The 19,840-nt window shown below is 40.4% G+C and overlaps 2 protein-coding genes across 3 annotated transcripts in view; one reads left to right on the top strand and one right to left on the bottom strand.

The window, feature by feature from the left end:
• The first annotated feature begins 822 nt into the window (after positions 1–822).
• LOC102210476 (myosin heavy chain, fast skeletal muscle-like) lies at positions 823–12,078 on the top strand. The gene is made up of 40 exons (XM_005724706.1): positions 823–854; positions 1,299–1,511; positions 1,890–2,033; positions 2,127–2,283; positions 2,488–2,515; positions 2,599–2,710; positions 2,796–2,888; positions 2,975–3,038; positions 3,126–3,224; positions 3,354–3,457; positions 3,560–3,698; positions 3,790–3,908; positions 4,006–4,155; positions 4,280–4,450; positions 4,564–4,870; positions 4,965–5,038; positions 5,115–5,202; positions 5,305–5,422; positions 5,537–5,660; positions 5,756–5,892; positions 5,994–6,249; positions 6,335–6,577; positions 6,664–6,840; positions 6,931–7,076; positions 7,169–7,259; positions 7,336–7,725; positions 7,826–7,952; positions 8,252–8,370; positions 8,457–8,653; positions 8,732–8,915; positions 8,994–9,159; positions 9,275–9,399; positions 9,657–9,965; positions 10,060–10,263; positions 10,352–10,477; positions 10,591–10,761; positions 10,857–10,961; positions 11,052–11,147; positions 11,261–11,392; positions 11,924–12,078. Exons 2-40 carry the CDS (start codon positions 1,311–1,313, stop codon positions 11,942–11,944), a joined length of 5,814 nt encoding a protein of 1,937 aa, XP_005724763.1. The 5' UTR covers positions 823–854; positions 1,299–1,310; the 3' UTR covers positions 11,945–12,078.
• Positions 12,079–15,203: 3,125 nt separating this feature from the next.
• Positions 15,204–19,840, bottom strand: part of LOC102210772 (voltage-dependent calcium channel subunit alpha-2/delta-2-like) — a 43,093-nt gene continuing 38,456 nt past the window's right edge. For both annotated transcript variants that reach the window (XM_013908556.1, XM_005724707.1), the window contains exon 38: positions 15,204–19,794. In XM_013908556.1, coding sequence (XP_013764010.1) covers positions 19,672–19,794 — 123 coding nt within the window. In that variant the 3' untranslated portion in view covers positions 15,204–19,671. The remainder of the gene's footprint in view (positions 19,795–19,840) is intronic.

Raw genomic sequence — 19,840 nt, forward strand, 5'->3', positions numbered from 1 at the left:
CACTTTTTAAGGCTTCCTGTTTGACAGCGGTGCTTTGTGTGGCATCTTTACTGCAGCAGTGAAATACTTTACAACAGGACAATGGTGTTCTGTGCTCTCTGTCACATACGTCAGTGCCTTAGGATCTATTGATTCCTATTTTGAATATATAAATTATACCGAGTAGTATTTTAATTAATGACAATAGAAAGCAAAGCCACACTTATCTAATGACACCAGTGAGGTTAATATATTTACTTTTATTTAGACTTTTACTATATTTATAATTACATAATTATATTTACATATGTAAGTACAATTATATTTACTATAATGTGTCATTCACTCTTGATATTATTTCCCGATTAAAATTGTTGTCATTGCCTGAAACATGCCTCTGTAAACAAGTCATTCAGAATATGTGACAACTAAAAAGTGAAAGAGCCTGTTGATCAGTGACGAACGACGACAGGGGACAGAGAGGAGGCAAAAATACTCAAGGAAATAGCACAAAACAACCTGACCAAATAAAGGAGGCCATTTCTGCTGAGTGAACACTGATCTCCCTATATAAGAAGGAAGGCTGGACACCCACAAGGACTGCCAAACCTCCAGTCAAGGTGAGTGACTTACAGTCTTTTATTAGCAGGAGGAGAGCCAGCAGCTTAATGAACAATGCAGGGCATGATCATTTACTGCCAGAGACAGGACCGCTGTGCCAATGCCAGGACTTTACTGCAGACCGAGTGCCTTTTTATTTATTTTATTAGTTTAATTACACTTGTTCATTTGAACAATTTATCATTTCTTTTTCTTCATCAGAACCCTCACAGGACCATCAACAGCTGTTTTTTTTTCTGAAGGGAGGGGAAAAGGTAATTGCTTTCCATGTTTATCAAAAGACACTTTTAATTAATAGCATTGTTTATATGCTGTAAATGAGACTTTGATGCTTGAATATCCAGCTGTTCGTTTAGCATTTTGTGAGATGGCTTACAAATCAATTAACAGAGTTCACGTTGAGGCTTCTCACTTTATTAACATGTTTGAATCATTGAATAAAGATGAGAAATTGTTAGTTTTGTTCAGTGCCTAGTGCCTTTTACCTCTTAATATTTTTAATATTTTGGAGCAGATATAGGCAGTCGTGGGTTACACACAGATTGGAGTGTTTGTTACAAAGTATTTTAAACACAGTCCAGCTGTCACTTCATTTGACATCCACAACAGCTTCAGGATTCTTTATCCTCGTGCAGTACTGTCTTGCCATCATGAGCGAGAAGAAATAATGACTGTTGTCTTGTTTTACTTACTTGCAGTAAAGAGTCATCATGGGAGACGCAGAGATGGAGTGTTTTGGCCCGGCGGCCATTTACCTCCGCAAGCCAGAAAGAGAGCGCATTGAAGCCCAGAACACTCCATTTGATGCTAAAACAGCATACTTTGTGACTGAGCCCAATGAAATGTACCTCAAGGGGAAACTTATTAAGAGAGAGGGCGGCAAAGCCACCGTGGACACTCTGTGCGGGAAGGTGAGAGTGCCTTGACTCTGCAAAACCTTTATTATTATTATTGTAGTGTAAATGATATAGAGCCGAGCTGCATGAGCCAGACTACTTGATTGAGTGGGTGAGTTCAAATATCTGAGTGCAACAGCTGCACTGATGCCAGTGTGGTCTCAGGAATGAAGGCCTCAGGATTGTATGCATATTAGAAAAAAATAACTAAGCAGCACAGCTTCATTTTCAGCTAAAATAAAACAGAATAGCAGGAAATGAATTATGTGCACGTGTTGTTTTTCTGACCTCTAAGGGAATAGATAAACTGATTGTCTTTGCTTGTTTAATAAGTTTGGACCACTTGCCCACTGATATCTGTGCCACTAATGTTTTTTTCTGTCTGTGCGTTAGACTATCACCGTGAAAGAAGATGAAGTCTTCCCCATGAACCCTCCCAAATTCGATAAGATTGAGGACATGGCCATGATGACCCACCTCAGTGAGCCTACTGTGCTGTATAACCTCAAAGAGCGCTATGCAGCATGGATGATCTACGTGAGTTTGTCTTGATCAGAACTCCATAGCTGATACTCGTGCTCATGACAAAAGGAAGATATGCATCATAAATGATCCTCTCTAACTCCACAGACCTACTCTGGGCTGTTCTGCGTCACTGTGAACCCCTACAAGTGGCTCCCAGTGTATGATTCAGGGGTTGTGGCAGGATACAGGGGCAAGAAGAGAGTTGAGGCTCCACCCCACATCTTCTCCATCTCTGATAACGCCTATCAGTTCATGCTCCAAGGTATGAAGCATGTGTCGCAGCACTTTGCATGTGATACCAGGCTCATATAACAAGAGAGGAACAATTTATAAGTTTTGAACTTACCTTGTGGAGTAGTAGTAAAGATAAAATAACTTACATATACACATTAAGCTCTAATAGTGGGTCACCGCATTACTGTTCATATAAATGATGGCCAATATCTTTGTTACTGTTTCTCCACAGACCGTGAGAATCAGTCCATCCTTATCACGTAAGTTTCTTTTTTAGAATTCAGCAAATGATTACCCAGTGCAAGGGGGTTTTCTTGCTAATGAGGTGTTTTTGTGACTACAGTGGAGAATCTGGTGCAGGAAAGACTGTCAACACTAAGCGTGTCATCCAGTACTTTGCGACAATCGCAGTGGCTGGAGGAAAGAAAACCGAGCAAGTCCCTGGAAAAATGCAGGTAAGTCATGCAATGTGTTTTAAATTATGTATATGAAAATAAAGAAATACACAAAATGCAAACATGTGTCATTTTAAACTTTCAGGGGTCCCTTGAGGATCAAATCATTGCAGCGAATCCACTGCTGGAGGCTTATGGTAATGCCAAAACAGTGAGGAATGACAACTCATCCCGTTTTGTAAGTGTCTATTAATTAAGCCTTTCTAAATAAAATATAATTAAAAAAAAAATCATCATACTAATCCAGTCTTTTCTTTTTAAAAGGGTAAATTCATCAGAATCCATTTTGGCACAACTGGGAAATTGGCCTCAGCTGACATTGAAACATGTGAGGCTACAAATGATCAAGCACATCCTGCGTCTCTGTCCTGTTAGCCTATGGACTTTCTTATCCTCATCCTGATTTGTTTTACAGATCTGCTGGAGAAGTCTCGCGTGACGTTCCAGCTCTCTGCTGAGAGGAGCTACCATATCTTCTATCAGCTCACAACAGGCCACAAACCTGAGCTCATCGGTTAGAGAATAATAATGAAAATATCTCAGTTTTTCCATAGCTTGTAAACAACAATATATAACATATATGTGTTGTTTCTCTGTATTGTATAGCGTATTATATTGACATGTATTTTTTTGTTTTCTTTAGAGGCTCTCCTGATCACCACAAACCCATACGACTATCCCATGATCAGTCAGGGTGAAATCACTGTCAAGAGTATCAATGACGTTGAAGAATTCATCGCTACTGATGTAAGAAAATGATTAAATATAGGTTACTATAAAAAAAACAATTAGGACTGTATTAAATGAAAGAGCTTTGTGTGAATGACTTATTTATTTTAATATACCTAGACTGCCATTGACATCCTGGGCTTCACCGCAGAGGAGAAAATTAGCATGTATAAACTGACCGGAGCTGCGATGCAACACGGAAACATGAAGTTCAAGCAGAAGCAGCGAGAAGAGCAGGCTGAGCCAGATGGCACTGAGGGTATGTTGGACCTTAAAAAAAAAACTTTAACTATGAAACAAACTAAAAACACTATTGCTAATTGTCCTACTGCCTTCCTCTCTACTCTCAGTCGCGGATAAAATCGCCTACCTTATGGGCCTGAACTCATCTGACTTGCTTAAGGCACTGTGCTACCCAAGAGTCAAAGTTGGAAACGAGTTTGTGACTAAGGGTCAGACTGTCCCGCAGGTGAAATATCCTAATCCATCCCGTTTTTACCACTTTAACAGTTTATTTGTGTGACATTCTCTCATGCTTTGTCTTTGTTGTCGATCTGTAAAATCAGGTCAACAACGCCGTCTCGGCGCTCTGCAAGTCCGTTTATGAGAAAATGTTCTTGTGGATGGTCGTCAGAATCAACGAGATGTTGGACACAAAGCAGCCGAGACAGTTCTTCATCGGTGTGCTCGACATTGCTGGATTCGAAATCTTTGATGTAAGTCAGCCGGAAATAGCACCGTTTTATACCTTTGTTATTGAAACATTTCTTGCAAGAAGCTTTGCTTTGGACAGATTTTAATGATGAGTTTAATATAATAAGGATTTTTTTCCCTTTTCAGTTCAACAGCCTGGAACAGCTGTGCATCAACTTCACCAATGAAAAACTGCAACAGTTTTTCAACCATCACATGTTTGTCCTGGAGCAAGAAGAGTACAAGAAAGAGGGCATTGAATGGGAGTTCATTGACTTTGGCATGGACTTGGCTGCCTGCATTGAACTTATTGAGAAGGTGAAGACACTTTGTGGGTTTTTTTTACCACATGAACTCTGTACTGTGTGTTGATAAAAACAGAAATCAGTCTGAAGCCTTGAAATAATTTGCTTCATGTTTCATCCTGGCAGCCAATGGGCATCTTCTCCATCCTTGAAGAGGAGTGCATTGTCCCCAAGGCAACAGACATGACCTTCAAGAGCAAACTCTATGACCAGCATGTTGGCAAAAGTGCCCCCTTCCAGAAACCAAAGCCTGCCAAAGGCAAAGCTGAGGCCCACTTCTCCCTGGTGCACTATGCTGGTACTGTTGACTACAATGTTAATGGCTGGCTGGAGAAGAACAAAGACCCCCTGAATGACTCTGTGGTACAGCTCTACCAGAAGTCTTCAACAAAGCTGTTGGCTTTCCTGTATGCGTCACATGCCGGTTCCGAAGGTATCAATTGTAATTTCTCCACAGTTTTTTAGATATTAAAAATGCATTGCCATTTCTTGCTTTAATCATTTCACTGTAACTGTCCCACTGACAGCTGAGGGCGGTGGTGGCAAGAAAGGTGGCAAAAAGAAGGGTGGCTCCTTCCAGACGGTGTCTGCATTGTTCAGGGTAAGATGTGGAAGAATCACTTACTAGAGATACTTGTCATTTATTTTGTTAACTCAATGCTGTTTTCATGCTTCAGGAGAATCTGGGCAAGCTGATGACCAACCTGAGGAGCACTCATCCTCACTTTGTGCGCTGCTTGATTCCCAATGAGTCAAAGACGCCAGGTACATGGCTGAAAGAAATCAAACCTGTGATGTGCTTTCACTGTTTCACATTTTCATTCTGTCACTCTTGTCAAAATGTGTTTATTTAATGACATATTACAGGCCTCATGGAGAACTTCCTGGTCATCCACCAGCTGAGGTGTAACGGTGTGCTGGAGGGGATCAGGATCTGCAGGAAAGGGTTCCCCAGCAGAATCCTCTACGGTGACTTCAAGCAGAGGTAACACTGCTAGCATCTTCACTGACAATGAAACGTTTTTTTTTTATTATTATTACTTTTATTATTATCTTAAAGCCACTGCATCTGACTTGGTGATTGAACTCTTTACTTTAGATACAAGGTATTGAATGCTAGCGTCATTCCTGAGGGACAGTTCATTGACAACAAGAAGGCCTCAGAGAAACTTCTGGGATCCATCAACGTGGACCACTCTCAGTACAAGTTTGGTCACACCAAGGTAGAGAAAGAAAAATCTCTCTGGAAAATGCTGTTAATGCTGAAATGTGGAGAATAGTTAACAAATTAAAAATAATTTGTATTAATAACTTTCAGGTGTTCTTCAAAGCCGGTCTGCTGGGAACTCTGGAGGAGATGAGAGACGAGAAGCTGGCTGAGCTGGTCACAATGACTCAGGCTCTCTGCAGAGGTTTCCTCATGAGGCGTGAGTTTGTCAAGATGATGGAGAGGAGGTAAGCTGTCTGTTGCTGACGCTGTAACAGACGTTTGTGAAACCTGCAATTTAATTTGTAAAACAAACATTTTATAACTCGTCCTTTTTTTCTTTTATCAGAGATGCTATTTTCTCCATCCAGTACAACATCCGTTCATTCATGAATGTCAAAACCTGGCCATGGATGAAGCTGTACTTCAAGATTAAGCCTCTGCTGAAGAGTGCAGAGACGGAGAAAGAGATGGCCGCAATGAAAGAGACCTTTGAAAAGACCAAAGAGGATCTGGCAAAGGCTCTGGCTAAGAAGAAAGAACTGGAGGAAAAGATGGTTTCTCTGCTGCAGGAGAAGAATGACTTACTGTTACAAGTGCAGTCTGTGAGTTCAGTCGCTACCTTGCATGCACAGTGTCTACTGATTATCAAAGAATTAATTTGATTAACAAACTTGTGTTGCCTTTTAGGAAGGTGAAAACCTTGCTGATGCAGAGGAAAGGTGTGAGGGGCTCATTAAAGCAAAAATCCAGCTTGAGGCCAAACTCAAAGAGACAGCCGAGAGACTGGAGGATGAGGAGGAAATGAACGCTGAGCTGACTGCAAAGAAGAGGAAGCTGGAGGACGAGTGCTCTGAGCTGAAGAAGGATATTGATGACTTGGAGCTGACCCTGGCCAAAGTGGAAAAGGAGAAACATGCCACTGAGAACAAGGTCATACTCCCTCTTTTAACAATGTATTGTTTTGTTAAGTGTTGCGAAAATCATTTGTAAGTTTATATTCATGTCAACTTCTTTAGGTCAAAAACCTCACAGAGGAACTGGCTGCTCAAGATGAGTCCATTGCCAAGCTGAGCAAAGAAAAGAAAGCCCTCCAAGAGGCCCATCAGCAGGTCCTCGATGACCTGCAGGCAGAGGAAGACAAAGTTAACAGTCTGACGAAGGCCAAGACCAAGCTGGAGCAGCAAGTGGACGATGTGAGTATAGGAATTTGAGTTTCCTTGAAAATAAACTATAAACCCCAAAAATCTCAAAACCAAAATAAAATCTTATCTTGTTTTACACAGCTTGAAGGTTCCCTGGAGCAAGAAAAGAAGCTTCGCATGGACCTTGAGCGGGCTAAAAGAAAGCTTGAAGGTGACCTTAAACTGGCCCAAGAAACCATCATGGATCTGGAGAACGATAAGCAGCAATCTGATGAGAAAATAAAGAAGTAAGAAAAATAATTCATATATATTTATCTGCACTAAAATATTCTCTGATAAATACAACTGTAATATGCCATTATCATTTTTTCCCCTTTAGGAAGGACTTTGAGATTAGCCAGCTCCTGAGTAAGATCGAGGATGAGCAATCTCTGGGACTGCAGTTACAGAAGAAGATAAAGGAACTTCAGGTATAATTAGAAGTATTTACTATAGCAAAAAATCTTCAAATATGTTCAACTTAGCTTAAACTTTTTTGTGTTTTAGGCTCGTATTGAGGAGCTCGAGGAGGAGATTGAGGCTGAACGTGCTGCTCGGGCCAAGGTGGAGAAGCAGAGGTCTGATCTCTCCAGAGAGCTGGAGGAGATCAGTGAGAGACTCGAGGAAGCTGGCGGAGCAACTGCAGCTCAGATTGAGATGAACAAGAAGCGCGAGGCCGAGTTTCAGAAGCTGCGGCGTGATCTCGAAGAGGCCACCCTGCAGCACGAAGCCACCGCCGCAGCTCTCCGCAAGAAGCAGGCTGACAGCGTGGCCGAGCTAGGAGAGCAGATTGATAACCTGCAGAGAGTCAAACAGAAGCTGGAGAAAGAGAAAAGCGAGTACAAGATGGAGATTGATGACCTTGCAAGCAACATGGAGGGTATTGCCAAAGCCAAGGTAATCAGAGCGCTAAACTTGCAAAAGTGGAAAATAAACTGTAATTTTATTATCTATGTATGTATTTATTTATTTGCTAATACATGATTTATTTCATCAGGCAAACCTTGAGAAGATGTGCAGGACATTGGAAGATCAGCTAAATGAGCTCAAGTCAAAGAACGATGAAAATGTTCGTCAGCTGAATGATATCGGTGCACAAAAAGCACGACTTCAGACTGAAAATGGTACGAAACTCACTTCATATGAAAAACATGTTGTGATAGTGGTACTGAGGCAAAATGCAACCAGCAGCGAGATCTGTAACAATGGAAATTCACATACATTTTTACAAGTTAAAAATGTAGTGATGTGGATATTTCTAACCTCATTAGGAATGCTATTCACAAGTTTAGGGTTCATTAAGGTTTTTAATGTCGTTCTTCTTCAGTTGCAACAGCGGAAAATTAATGGTGCATCAGTGTATGCTTATTTCCTGCTCTTGTTGCTGTTGAGTGCTGCTAATAACTAAAAAATCGTTGCTTAGGTGAATATTCACGGCAGATCGAGGAGAAAGAAGCTCTCGTGTCTCAGCTGACCAGAGGCAAACTGGCCTACACTCAGCAAATTGAGGAGCTTAAGAGGCACATAGAGGAGGAAGTCAAGGTAACAGAATTTGAAAACTGTGTGAGAAGAAAAGGCGAAAAAATGTTTTCTGTCAAATAATTATCTGGTTTTTGTTTGGATTATAGGCCAAGAACGCCCTGGCTCATGCTGTCCAGTCAGCTCGGCACGACTGCGACCTCCTCAGGGAGCAGTATGAGGAGGAGCAGGAGGCCAAAGCTGAGCTGCAGCGTTCAATGTCCAAGGCAAACAGCGAGGTGGCTCAGTGGAGGACCAAATATGAAACTGATGCTATTCAGCGCACTGAGGAGCTGGAGGAGGCAAAGTAAGTCTCCAACCTTATATTTTTTTCTCGTGTCGTGATTAATATACAGCAAGTCTGAAAATTGAATGTTCTTAACAGGAAAAAGCTCGCCCAGCGTCTCCAGGATGCTGAGGAGTCCATCGAAGCTATGAATGCAAAATGTGCCTCTCTGGAAAAGACCAAACAGAGACTGCAGGGTGAAGTGGAGGACCTGATGATCGACGTGGAGAGAGCTAATGCTCTGGCTGCTAACCTTGACAAGAAGCAGAGAAACTTTGACAAGGTACGGTATTTTTGTTTGTATATAAATATGATGAGAGTTTAAAAGAAAGAGAAACTAAATAGTTTGCTGTATCTTCAGGTTCTTGCAGAGTGGAAACAGAAGTATGAGGAAAGCCAGGCAGAGCTGGAGGGATCTCAGAAGGAGGCTCGTTCTCTCAGCACTGAACTGTTCAAGATGAAAAACTCCTACGAGGAAGCTCTTGATCACCTGGAGACCCTGAAGAGGGAGAACAAGAACCTGCAACGTAAGACCATTAATCCAGTTTTCACCAAGCACTCTGTCAATAAAATACACTTGAGAAGAATTTTGAATGTTTAAATCGACCAGTATGCTCATGTACTGAAAATCTGCTTGAACAGAGGAGATATCAGACCTGAGTGAACAACTTGGCGAGACCGGTAAAACCATCCATGAGCTTGAGAAGGGAAAGAAGACAGTGGAAAGTGAGAAGTCAGAAATCCAGACAGCTTTGGAAGAGGCCGAGGTAAAACTGAATCTACGATTCCTGAGCTGAGTTTGGCTTCTGTGCAAAAGAAGTGCATGTTCTGCTCAAACAATTTGAAGCATATCTGTGTGGGATTTATCCTTGAAAAGTATTCGATGCACTATGTCTGAGCTATCTTTTCTTCTTTATTCACCATTTTGTACACTCAGTACAAACTGTACAAACATTCAGTTTGTATATTTATACTAAAGGAAACGTTGTGTGCTGTAGTTAATATGGTTCACTCTTTTTCAAAGGCTACTCTGGAGCACGAGGAATCCAAGATCCTTCGCATTCAGCTTGAGCTGACCCAAGTCAAGAGTGAAGTTGACAGGAAGATTGCAGAGAAGGACGAGGAGATTGAACAGATCAAGAGGAACAGCCAGAGAGTGATCGAGTCCATGCAAAGCACTCTGGATGCTGAGGTCAGGAGCAGGAATGATGCCCTGAGAATCAAGAAGAAGATGGAGGGAGACCTGAATGAGATGGAGATTCAGCTGAGTCATGCCAACCGCCAGGCAGCTGAATCCCAGAAACAGCTGAGGAATGTGCAGGGACAGCTGAAGGTGGGTCCACTGAAGGATTTGCCCGAACTTTCTAAAATTATCTGAAAAGTAGCTTAAAGTGGGTACTGTTACCTCTTAATGTCGCACATTTCAGGATGCCCAGCTCCATCTTGATGAAGCCATTAGAAGCCAGGAAGACATGAAGGAGCAGGTTGCAATGGTGGAGCGCAGAAACAACCTGATGCAGGCTGAGATCGAGGAGCTGAGAGCTGCACTGGAGCAAACAGAGAGAGGCCGCAAGATTGCTGAACAGGAGCTGGTTGATGCCAGCGAGCGTGTGGGACTGCTGCACTCTCAGGTTAGTTACGATTCAAAAACTTCATATTTTTATAATTTGAAGGGTGAAAGTCCAAATATGTGATTCATTATCCTGTATTTCCTTTCAGAACACCAGCCTTATCAACACCAAGAAGAAGCTGGAGGCTGATTTCATTCAGATCCAAGGTGAAGTGGAAGATGCTGTCCAGGAGGCCAGAAATGCTGAAGAAAAGGCCAAGAAGGCCATCACTGATGTGAGCCACCCTGATGAATGTCTATAGTGCAGTAGCATTACTCTACCAACTATATTAGTTGGTACAACAATACAAATGACAGTTACAACAATACATATGATATGAAATTTCAGGCTGCCATGATGGCAGAAGAGCTGAAGAAGGAGCAGGACACCAGTGCTCATTTGGAGAGGATGAAGAAGAACCTGGAGGTGACAGTGAAGGACCTGCAGCACCGCCTAGATGAAGCTGAGAACCTGGCCATGAAAGGCGGCAAGAAGCAGCTCCAGAAACTGGAGGCTAGGGTAAAGACCATTTTTCACCAGCATGACCTCAACTGTTTTTTTCACAGTATTTATTTTTGAACTCCCATCATTGTCATACATTGTTCATATTTTAGGTACGTGAGCTTGAGTCTGAAGTTGAATCTGAGCAAAGACGAGGAGCTGAAGCTGTCAAAGGTGTTCGCAAGTATGAGAGAAGAGTGAAAGAGCTTACCTATCAGGTAGGAAGGTGTTTTATTTGATTTTGTTGATGCTGGTATCCCGGGAAAGTCCATATGATTACATTTGCTGTGACTTTATGTAAACTGCAGACAGAGGAGGACAAGAAGAATATTGCCAGGCTTCAAGATCTGGTGGATAAGCTGCAGCTGAAAGTGAAGGCCTACAAGAGACAGGCTGAGGAGGCTGTAAGTTAAAATGTTTCACAGTATTAAATACTTTGCTGTTTATGAGTCAGTCATTTATTCTCTGTAGCTTCAGTCTTTATGACAGTTAACTCCATTGTTTTATCTCATTGTAGGAGGAGCAAGCCAATACTCACATTTCAAGGCTGAGGAAGGTTCAGCACGAGCTGGAGGAAGCTCAGGAGCGCGCTGACATCGCTGAGTCCCAGGTCAACAAGCTCAGGGCTAAGAGTCGTGAAATTGGAAAAGTAAGTAATACGTAAAATTCATGCATTCATAATTGATTTTTCCCTAATTATGAAATTTCAAACTTCTCAGGTGAAATTATTAGTCAAGTTATTTTTGCTTAATTTCTGACACACACACACAGACAAATGTGTACATAAACAAACACTCTCTAAACACTCAGTTTCAGAGATTGTGTTTTGCTTTAAAATCTTCATGATGTCAAAGAAAGCAGGTATACCTAAGCTGTCACTGTAAACTTCACCCATCAAATCTTCTAAATGTGAGGGGCAGCCAATCAGAAGAAAGCCAGCTTAAAGGCAGGGGGAAAGGAGCTAAAATGGTTATGTTTCAGACAAATAATAAACTGTGTATAAGATAAATGGGTATTATCTTAAATAATGAACAACTAAAACACAGTACTGGAAATGATCAAAAAAGGTCTCTTTAAAGACAGAATATTTTCTCTGTCTTCACAGGGACAAAGTCTTCCTTCCACAGTTTGAGTGAACTTATCATGTGTGTGTGTGTGTGTGTTTTTCTGTCTGTTTCAGGGAAAGGAAGCTGAAGAATAAGCTGCAACTTCTATGAGAGACTCAAATGAGAATCATAAAATATGATTTTTCGTTGAAATGCTCTCATTAAATGTTGTTGACTTGGCCAGTCTGCTGTCTTTAAACGTTCCACAATAAAAACAAAATCCTTCAAATCTGAGTGTCTTCATAGTTTTTATTGGATATATTATATTATATTATATTATATTATATTATATTATATTATATTTGGTGCCTTGTTTTTTGAGACTGGAATCTAGTCAGTAAAAGTAAGGAAAAAAATGCATAAGGTCAGGCATCGCACAAGAGAGGTCAAGAAGAGAGTCCAGGCAGGATGGAGCGGGTGGAGATGAGTGTGACGGGTGACTAGTGACAGAAGGGTAACAAGTGGTTTAGAGAGAGTTAGAGAGGTAAGGCTGAGATGGTTTGGGTTTGCAGAGGATCTATTAGATGGGGGATGTTGAATATAAGGGAAGAGGAAAAGAACAGAGGAAATTCATGGATGTAATGAAGGACACCACGCGGATGGTTGGTGTGACAGAGGAGGATGCTAGTGATAGCGTGAGATGGAGATGATCTGCTCTCGCTATCTCTGTATTACACATATTTACTTTTTTTTTATTCCACAAGTGTAAACCCACAAGTTGTGGTTGAAGGAGCAGCAAAGCATCAGATAGCTTTTTAACTTTGTATATCATGTCATGTCTAAACTTCTTCAGACATTTTATGCGAAAAGTAACGAAACACATCACCACTGTGTGCATCGTACCTGCACAGCCTTCCTCTCATTGAGCATGCTGCTAATGCTGATGTATTTGTCCTGCACAGCAGTGAAAAATATTATTCTAAAATGTCAGCAGACACATGCTGAGTTCAACTGTACAGTGTCTTTAGATATGAACCTTTTAAGCTGGGGTGTGGTGCGTTGCTGTTTTTTCTAACACCAAATTATTTAGTCAAGTCCTCTGGGGCAAGGCAGCAATCCAGCATATGTTTCCTCTTCAGGGACCATTGTCATTAATATATCCTGACAGCTGCCTCCTCCCCTCCTCTCAGTGCACCTGTTTGTTCCTGAATATATGGCACCATGTGAGATTCTTTACATGCCTACTTATTGTTAGAGGTCTTATTTAACTACACACAGGGAACAGTCTGGTATTGTATGAGTCTTAGCTCCCTACACTTTGTTTTTTATGTCTCTTTTTCATTCTTATTGCTTAAATATCAACTGACACAGCCAAGCACGGTGTGTTACTGTAACATTTTTCTCCAAATAACTTTAAAATCTTTCAAATCAAGCTTGAACTTTGCTCCAAAATCACTGTATCAATATTAGTATAGGTATTGAAGTCACCAAGAAATCGCCACACCAACCACTGAACGGCTCTGCGACACTGACAGTGTGCCACACAAATTTCAGTCATTATCCCATCAAAATCACAGTATTTCTGACCACAAATAAAACCCTTTAAAAACAACCAGCCACACAATATTTCATTGAGAGGATACATGCCTTCAACACCTAAAAACCAAAAAAAAAAGAAAAAAGAAATACACACTCATCTGGTACTAAAACAGTTTCCAGTTCCCATCTTTCGTTAACTGTAATTAGAAGCGGTTTTACCCGGATTAGGTCCACTTCTGCAGCAAACCCACATCAGTCCCCGTCTCCCACGAACGCCTCGTCTGTTCTGTGTCTCCTAAGTTCAACTTATGTCCAACAAACTCATGAGCTCTGCTGGATAAATCCAACATGATGTTTTAAATTGACAATAATTCAAACTCCTTTGCCAAACACTGATCCACTGACATCATATCTAATTCGGATGGTGTATTTCTCCTTAAGCCACATAACAAGGCACAATGCCAGGTGGATGGAAGGTATCACTTTTCCAAACAAGACTAGTAAGAGTTGCTGGGTAGGACGGCTGATTTACTGAATCATAGAAGCATCAACAACCTCTATCCGGAGGTTTTAGTGTCAGCGACAGATCTCAGCCTACTGTTTCATATCCTCTCTAAATGAAGTTAGAAAAAATCACCATGATTAGTTTCCAAGCAGCTTAACTCTTGGATTACTTTTCTGGTTCCACAGAAGACCGTGAAAAGGAAAATAGAAAATCAGTACACCAATTTCAATTCAAGGTTGTTTTTTGTTGTTGTTTTTTGGATGTCATAAAAAAAAATCATCTGTTGCTTACTAGAGTCTAAAATGATTTAAATACAACCTTGGATGAATAACACACAACATATTATACTATGTGAATATTAACAAATCTAAGCCAAAATACAAATTTAAAGTCTTGCTGCTTCTGTAAGAATCAAGAGGGTAAGCAGCAGCAATTGTAATAAAAAGAAAATAACCATCTAGACCAGCTGTTGTGTTAACACAATAGGAGAAAAGCAGTGATCTTAAAGGAGCAGCTGTTGCTGTCTATCAGTCCAGAAAGGCTTATAAGCCCAAGTCCATCACTCTACAGTGAGCTGTGCAGAAATGAACCTCAGTGTACTTAAACATAGAGGAGTGGAAAGAGGAATGGGGCAAAAGTCCTGCACAATGATGTGAGAGACTGATTAAAAAGTCATGAAGAAAATCGTGACTTCAGGTTTCTGCTACTGAACTGGGTTCAACTTTGATTTTTACACGCTGCTTAATCATTTTTGATTAGCTTTGTTTAAATAATCAGTGACATTGTGTCATTATTTATTTATTATTTATCTGAGGTGTAATTTAATTATTGTACAACCTGGTGAGGACCTTTTAAACCTATGCAAGCGGGTGTATTTTGCTTTGTTTGTTCCACTTTTTTCTATTTCTAATTATATCTGTCATTTTGAAATTTGATACCAGCGACATGTCTCTAAAAAGATGAGGTAGGGGCATTAGGGCGCATACTGTAACATGGGTAACTTACACATCAATGAAAGGCCCATTGATACCCTGTCATATGTAATACATCTCTATTAGGTGGTGCAGGTATTATAAAATGAAATGTATGAGATGGGACTTCCCTGTCCCATGTTTTTAACTTGTTACAATCAAAATCATGCTTGCCAATTTCAGCTGTTAATATGTTGTTTTTGCACCAAGATTTAAATAATTTACAAATCACTTTGTTCATTTTAGTAACATTTTGTAACTTTTTGCACATCTCCTTGATAAGGGATTATAAAGAGCTGCAGTGTGTAAATCTTTGCGTTATAATAGTGTGCTGAAGTGTGAGGGTCACCCAACGAAAATAACAAATGAGCGAAGAAAAAGTACCAATCAGAGCTGAAGTGAAAAATATCAATAGCATTTAATCACCAAAGATATAAACATTTAAATATCCATTTTGTAATGTGGCTGACAAAATCTTTACAAAGTTAAGCCTTCGTCTTCTGCTGACTGCTTCACGTTGTCTGTACAAAAATGAGGTGGCGCAGGAGACTGGCACAAAGAGAGAAAACTGTCCCAAGTAAACAACAACGTCGGCAAAATGAAAAGCAAAGTTACAGCAAAAAACATGGACATTCTTCTTGTTTGACAAATTAAAGGACACAGACGTACGGGATATAACGATAACTTTGTCCTATTTCGCTCGTCGTCTTGTAAACTGCACCTTGTGCCCGCGCAACCTCCAAACATATTCACTTCCTTTCTCATCAACGCAAATATCATTCACGATGCTCAAATAAACAAACGAATGAACAAATAAATTTACATTGAAATAAACAAATAACACTTAAACATATTTCATAAACAAAGCCTAATAATAAAGGGGCATCCCCACACATGCCACTGCCTTATTTGTTATGCAGCCGTTAAATGCACGAGTCACTTCCAGTGTTTTTACATCAGTTTTTGCTGAATAAACAAATAAAGTTCAACCAGGCAGTATGCTGCTCATAAATCTTAACTGCTCTGTGCTTTAACTTCCTGCAAAAGGCTTAAACTACAAACGCTAAGTCACTGTAGGCTTCACTGAAGTCAAACTTTCAGCTTCGTTCCTTTACAGGCAGCAAAGAGCTCAGCGACCTCCACTTTACCCAAAATATCCACATTGGGGCACAATCGCACCACTGTCCCCGACAGAGCTGAAGATCCAGATGCAGACAGGAATGTAAAATATCCATCAGACTATGTACAAATTCAAAATATCATGCAAATAAATACCAGTAAATTTAAAACGAAACTACAACACTGACCTCAACAGCAGGAATATATTGTACTGTAGGGTACAAAGAGTTCCACAAAAGTTCTTTCCTCAAAGTACAACAGTGTTGTTTCAAAGACGCAAAATGACCTAAAGGAAATACTGCAGGTCTCAGAGGAACAGCTGTTTCCTGTTTTGGGTCTTCTTTTGAAAGCAGCATTTTTTTTATTTAATTTTTTTTGAGGTTTTCAACCAATGTTGAGCTTGAATCTGCTTCTCCAGGTCCCCACCATGCTTGGGTACAGCAGAGATGCACAACAGTAGGTATACTGTACATTAACATTCACTCATTTCAGTCAGTCACAACTGAAAAGTTTCCAACAGGCATCAAATATAGAATATAGTGTGGTGCAGATGGGACACAGTAGAAATCCATGTAAATGGACAGTGTCTGTGCCCGGCTGGACCACAGTATGGAGATCAGATGACACAGGCGAGAAGGGCGGCCCAGTTTGTTGGTGTAGATTTGACAAACGTGTCCATGAGAAGGCAGGAAAGGAGGCCGACTCTTCTGTTGTGCACTTTCACGACTGCGCTCCTTTAAAAATATTTTCCTTTAAAAGTTCTATGGGAGCATATTTTTGTTTTTTTCACATTCCCTGACCAGAAAGTCCTCTCAAAGCTGAACCACGGCAACCCTTGAAATTCAAGTGCGTCTTTCACATGGCCTGCACGGTGAATTTCCGCATCTATGATGCGAATGTTCCTGACATCTAAAATGACGAGTGCAACAAGGCACTGCGGGGTGGAACACCAGGCAGACGAAGAGAGAAAATGCATTTTTACAAATATTATTTAAAAAAAAAACAACACATTTTTAAAAAATACCCCTTAACTCTGCAACCAGATCAAATGATTACAGAAAAAGACGTACAAGAATGAATCACTGCGGAAAAACGGATTTCTTCATTTAATCATGCATGCAGCGAGCGCTCATGAATCACACGTAGCACCAGTTTTAGGCTCCTGTCTTTCACTTTCTTCAAAAGAAATCAAAATATGTTCTTTCTACTGGTGCTACCCGGGGGATGTTAGAGCTTCACTAAGCAGAGTGTGACTGTGCAGTGTTTGACAGCTGAAAGTTGCTTCCTCATTCATCTGCTGAAGGGAGGAGAGAGGGTGGGGGGTGCTTTTCTATGAAGTTACCTTTGATCTGAGTGTAACAAGAGTACAGATTTTGACATCAAAACTAATTTGAAAGCCAACTATGCAGCAAAACAAACTTGAAATCTCCTGTGCGCACACACTGAGAGTCGACTTAAGAACAACAAATATGTTGATAGATATTAGATTTAAACTGAAGTAGGAAATTTCTCTTTTTTTATCTAATCTAATGCAAGAAATGATTCCAAACATCTTTAGTGTAATAAACACCTGTCAAAATTACAAAACTGCTACATTTCTTGCTATTGTTGTCAAAAATCTTAGTGCATGATAACACCGAAATGTTCTGCTGCAGTAAGTCATTCAGTGATCAGCGACACGTCAGGGGTATCTCGACAGAAGGTCAGAAAGCGCAGAAGAACATATTCATAACACTGAAAGTTTTTCAGAAGCTACATTCCCCATACAGAAGCATACATAAGTGCATAAATTCAGACTTGACAAACATTGGCAATACAAGAAAAAGGGACAAAGGACTTCCCATCAATCAACTAACTGACGTGTATGTTTAAAAACATGTTGGCAATATGCTGACTTCTGCGAGGCTTGTGCTAATAGACTACGCTGTTAACACTGCACGTTACACTGCAAGTATCCGATGATCACAGCACTTAAATATTGGAGTCCACAAAGGATGCACTAATAGCTCACAAAGTCAGTTACTGTTTGACAATTTAGTTTGTGTTGTTTCATTTCACATCATCTGACGACATCTTACTTGACTGGAAGCACTTCAAGATCATACCGAGCATCTGTGGAGGCGTTCGGAGAAAAAAAGCAAACCTCAGCTTTAACGATTCAGTCAAACAAGCAAACCACACAGATGCTTCTTTGTTGATGTGTCACGCTGGCTTTTCACATCTCTGTTCTCATTTAGTTTTGAAAAAAAATATCTTATGGGAAAAAATGATATTTTTATCTAAATCCTGTCAGACGTGTGCCTAAATCTAATGACATTAGAGGGCAAGGATACTTGACAGAGAAGTCTTTTGGGGTCCTGTCATGCATGACCCAATTTTTAGTACTAAAACTGGCTCGGCAAAGATCAGAACTGGATCAAAAGACACTGAAGTGAATGTGGGTTGAAGGCCCAGATCTACCGTCGTGTGAAAAACAGTTGTAAGTGCAGCGCCTCCTGATCTGTATGTGCAAAGACATCTGCTGGGACCGAACGAGCAAATACAAACAGGTGCAAGGGATTCATTTCAAGCCAACAACAGCATGGGTGCCACAAATAACATCTGAGCAGCCTACAGGTGGGAGTCTTCAAGTCACCCAGCAGCAGATTCAGCTTTTTCATTAAAATTTTCAAGGCAGTGATTGATCTCCATCTATACGCCATTAAATATGTTAGTTTGCCCTTTATCTGAACCGTTAACAACACTGTGACACTGTATGGTTGAAAAGTCATATACATTTTAATATATTCAGCTGATCAGTAACGTTAAGTACTGAAAGCTCTAAAAACTCTTGGTACTGTCCTTATTTAACTGTTACTCGTCTGTTAAGCCACTCAGAGCTCCTCAGAATAAAAGGTGATGGTGCGTACAGCCTCGTACGTTCAGTGGTAGAAAGTAATAATTACGTATTTTACACTACCTGTAAATACAGTGTTAGGTTTCTTGTACTTTACTAGAATTCAAAATATACCATGCATCTCAAAGGTATCCCATGGGTTTTATATACAGCTATATATATATAATATATATATATATATATATATATACACAGCTCTACACTTGCAAAGGCCGGGAGGACGAAGGCTACGAGCTAGCATAAACTGTACAGTGCTGTGAAAAAGTATTTTCCTCCTTTCCTGAGTCCTTTCTCAAAGATAACCCAAGTAAATACAGATGCACTTTATAAATTATAATTGCATTTATTAAGCAAAAAAAAAAAAAGCTATAGAAACCTAGGTGGCCCTATGTGAAAAAGCTAAATCATGAAGTAACTGTGTTTAACCACATCTAGGAAGTTCAGGGAGTAATGTAATAATATGATACACTGTTCTGCTGCCACATTAGATTCTAGACAGTGAAACACAGTCAAACAAACGTGATCAACAATCTTCTACTGCTGGGTGGCTTTGGTCGTCTCCCTGACTTTTTGCCGTGGCTAAGCCTTTATGCAATAAATAAATAAAAATGTAAAGATGCTGTCTCAGTTTAAATAGCATGCACACGCAACGCATTATAATCATATGTTTTGCACTCAAGCCCCGAAACACCAAGAAATGCATTAGCAATAAGGCAAAAGACACTATGAGCTGATCCAGGGGTTTCTTTCCAAGCACTGTTCTCTGTGAGCTGTTTGTAGTTCAGAAAAGAAGAATTTTACAGTTGCTGTTTGATCTACTCTTCAGTAGATCCGAGCCTTAACCTACAGAGATCAAAAATGCCAGAGCGTTTGCATGTGTGAGAGATGAAAGAGAGGCAGAGTGAGCTGAATGAAGAGGAGGACTCCTATGGAGGACTGCAGGGAATGACCTCGTCCACACTCTGACGTGTTTTCCTGCAAAGAGAGTAAAAAGTGAATCCTTTTGTTCTCCACAACTAAT

Source organism: Pundamilia nyererei, unplaced genomic scaffold (genome assembly GCF_000239375.1).
Source record: "Pundamilia nyererei isolate P.nyererei 1_Seehausen unplaced genomic scaffold, PunNye1.0 scaffold00012, whole genome shotgun sequence".
NCBI lineage: Eukaryota > Metazoa > Chordata > Actinopteri > Cichliformes > Cichlidae > Pundamilia > Pundamilia nyererei.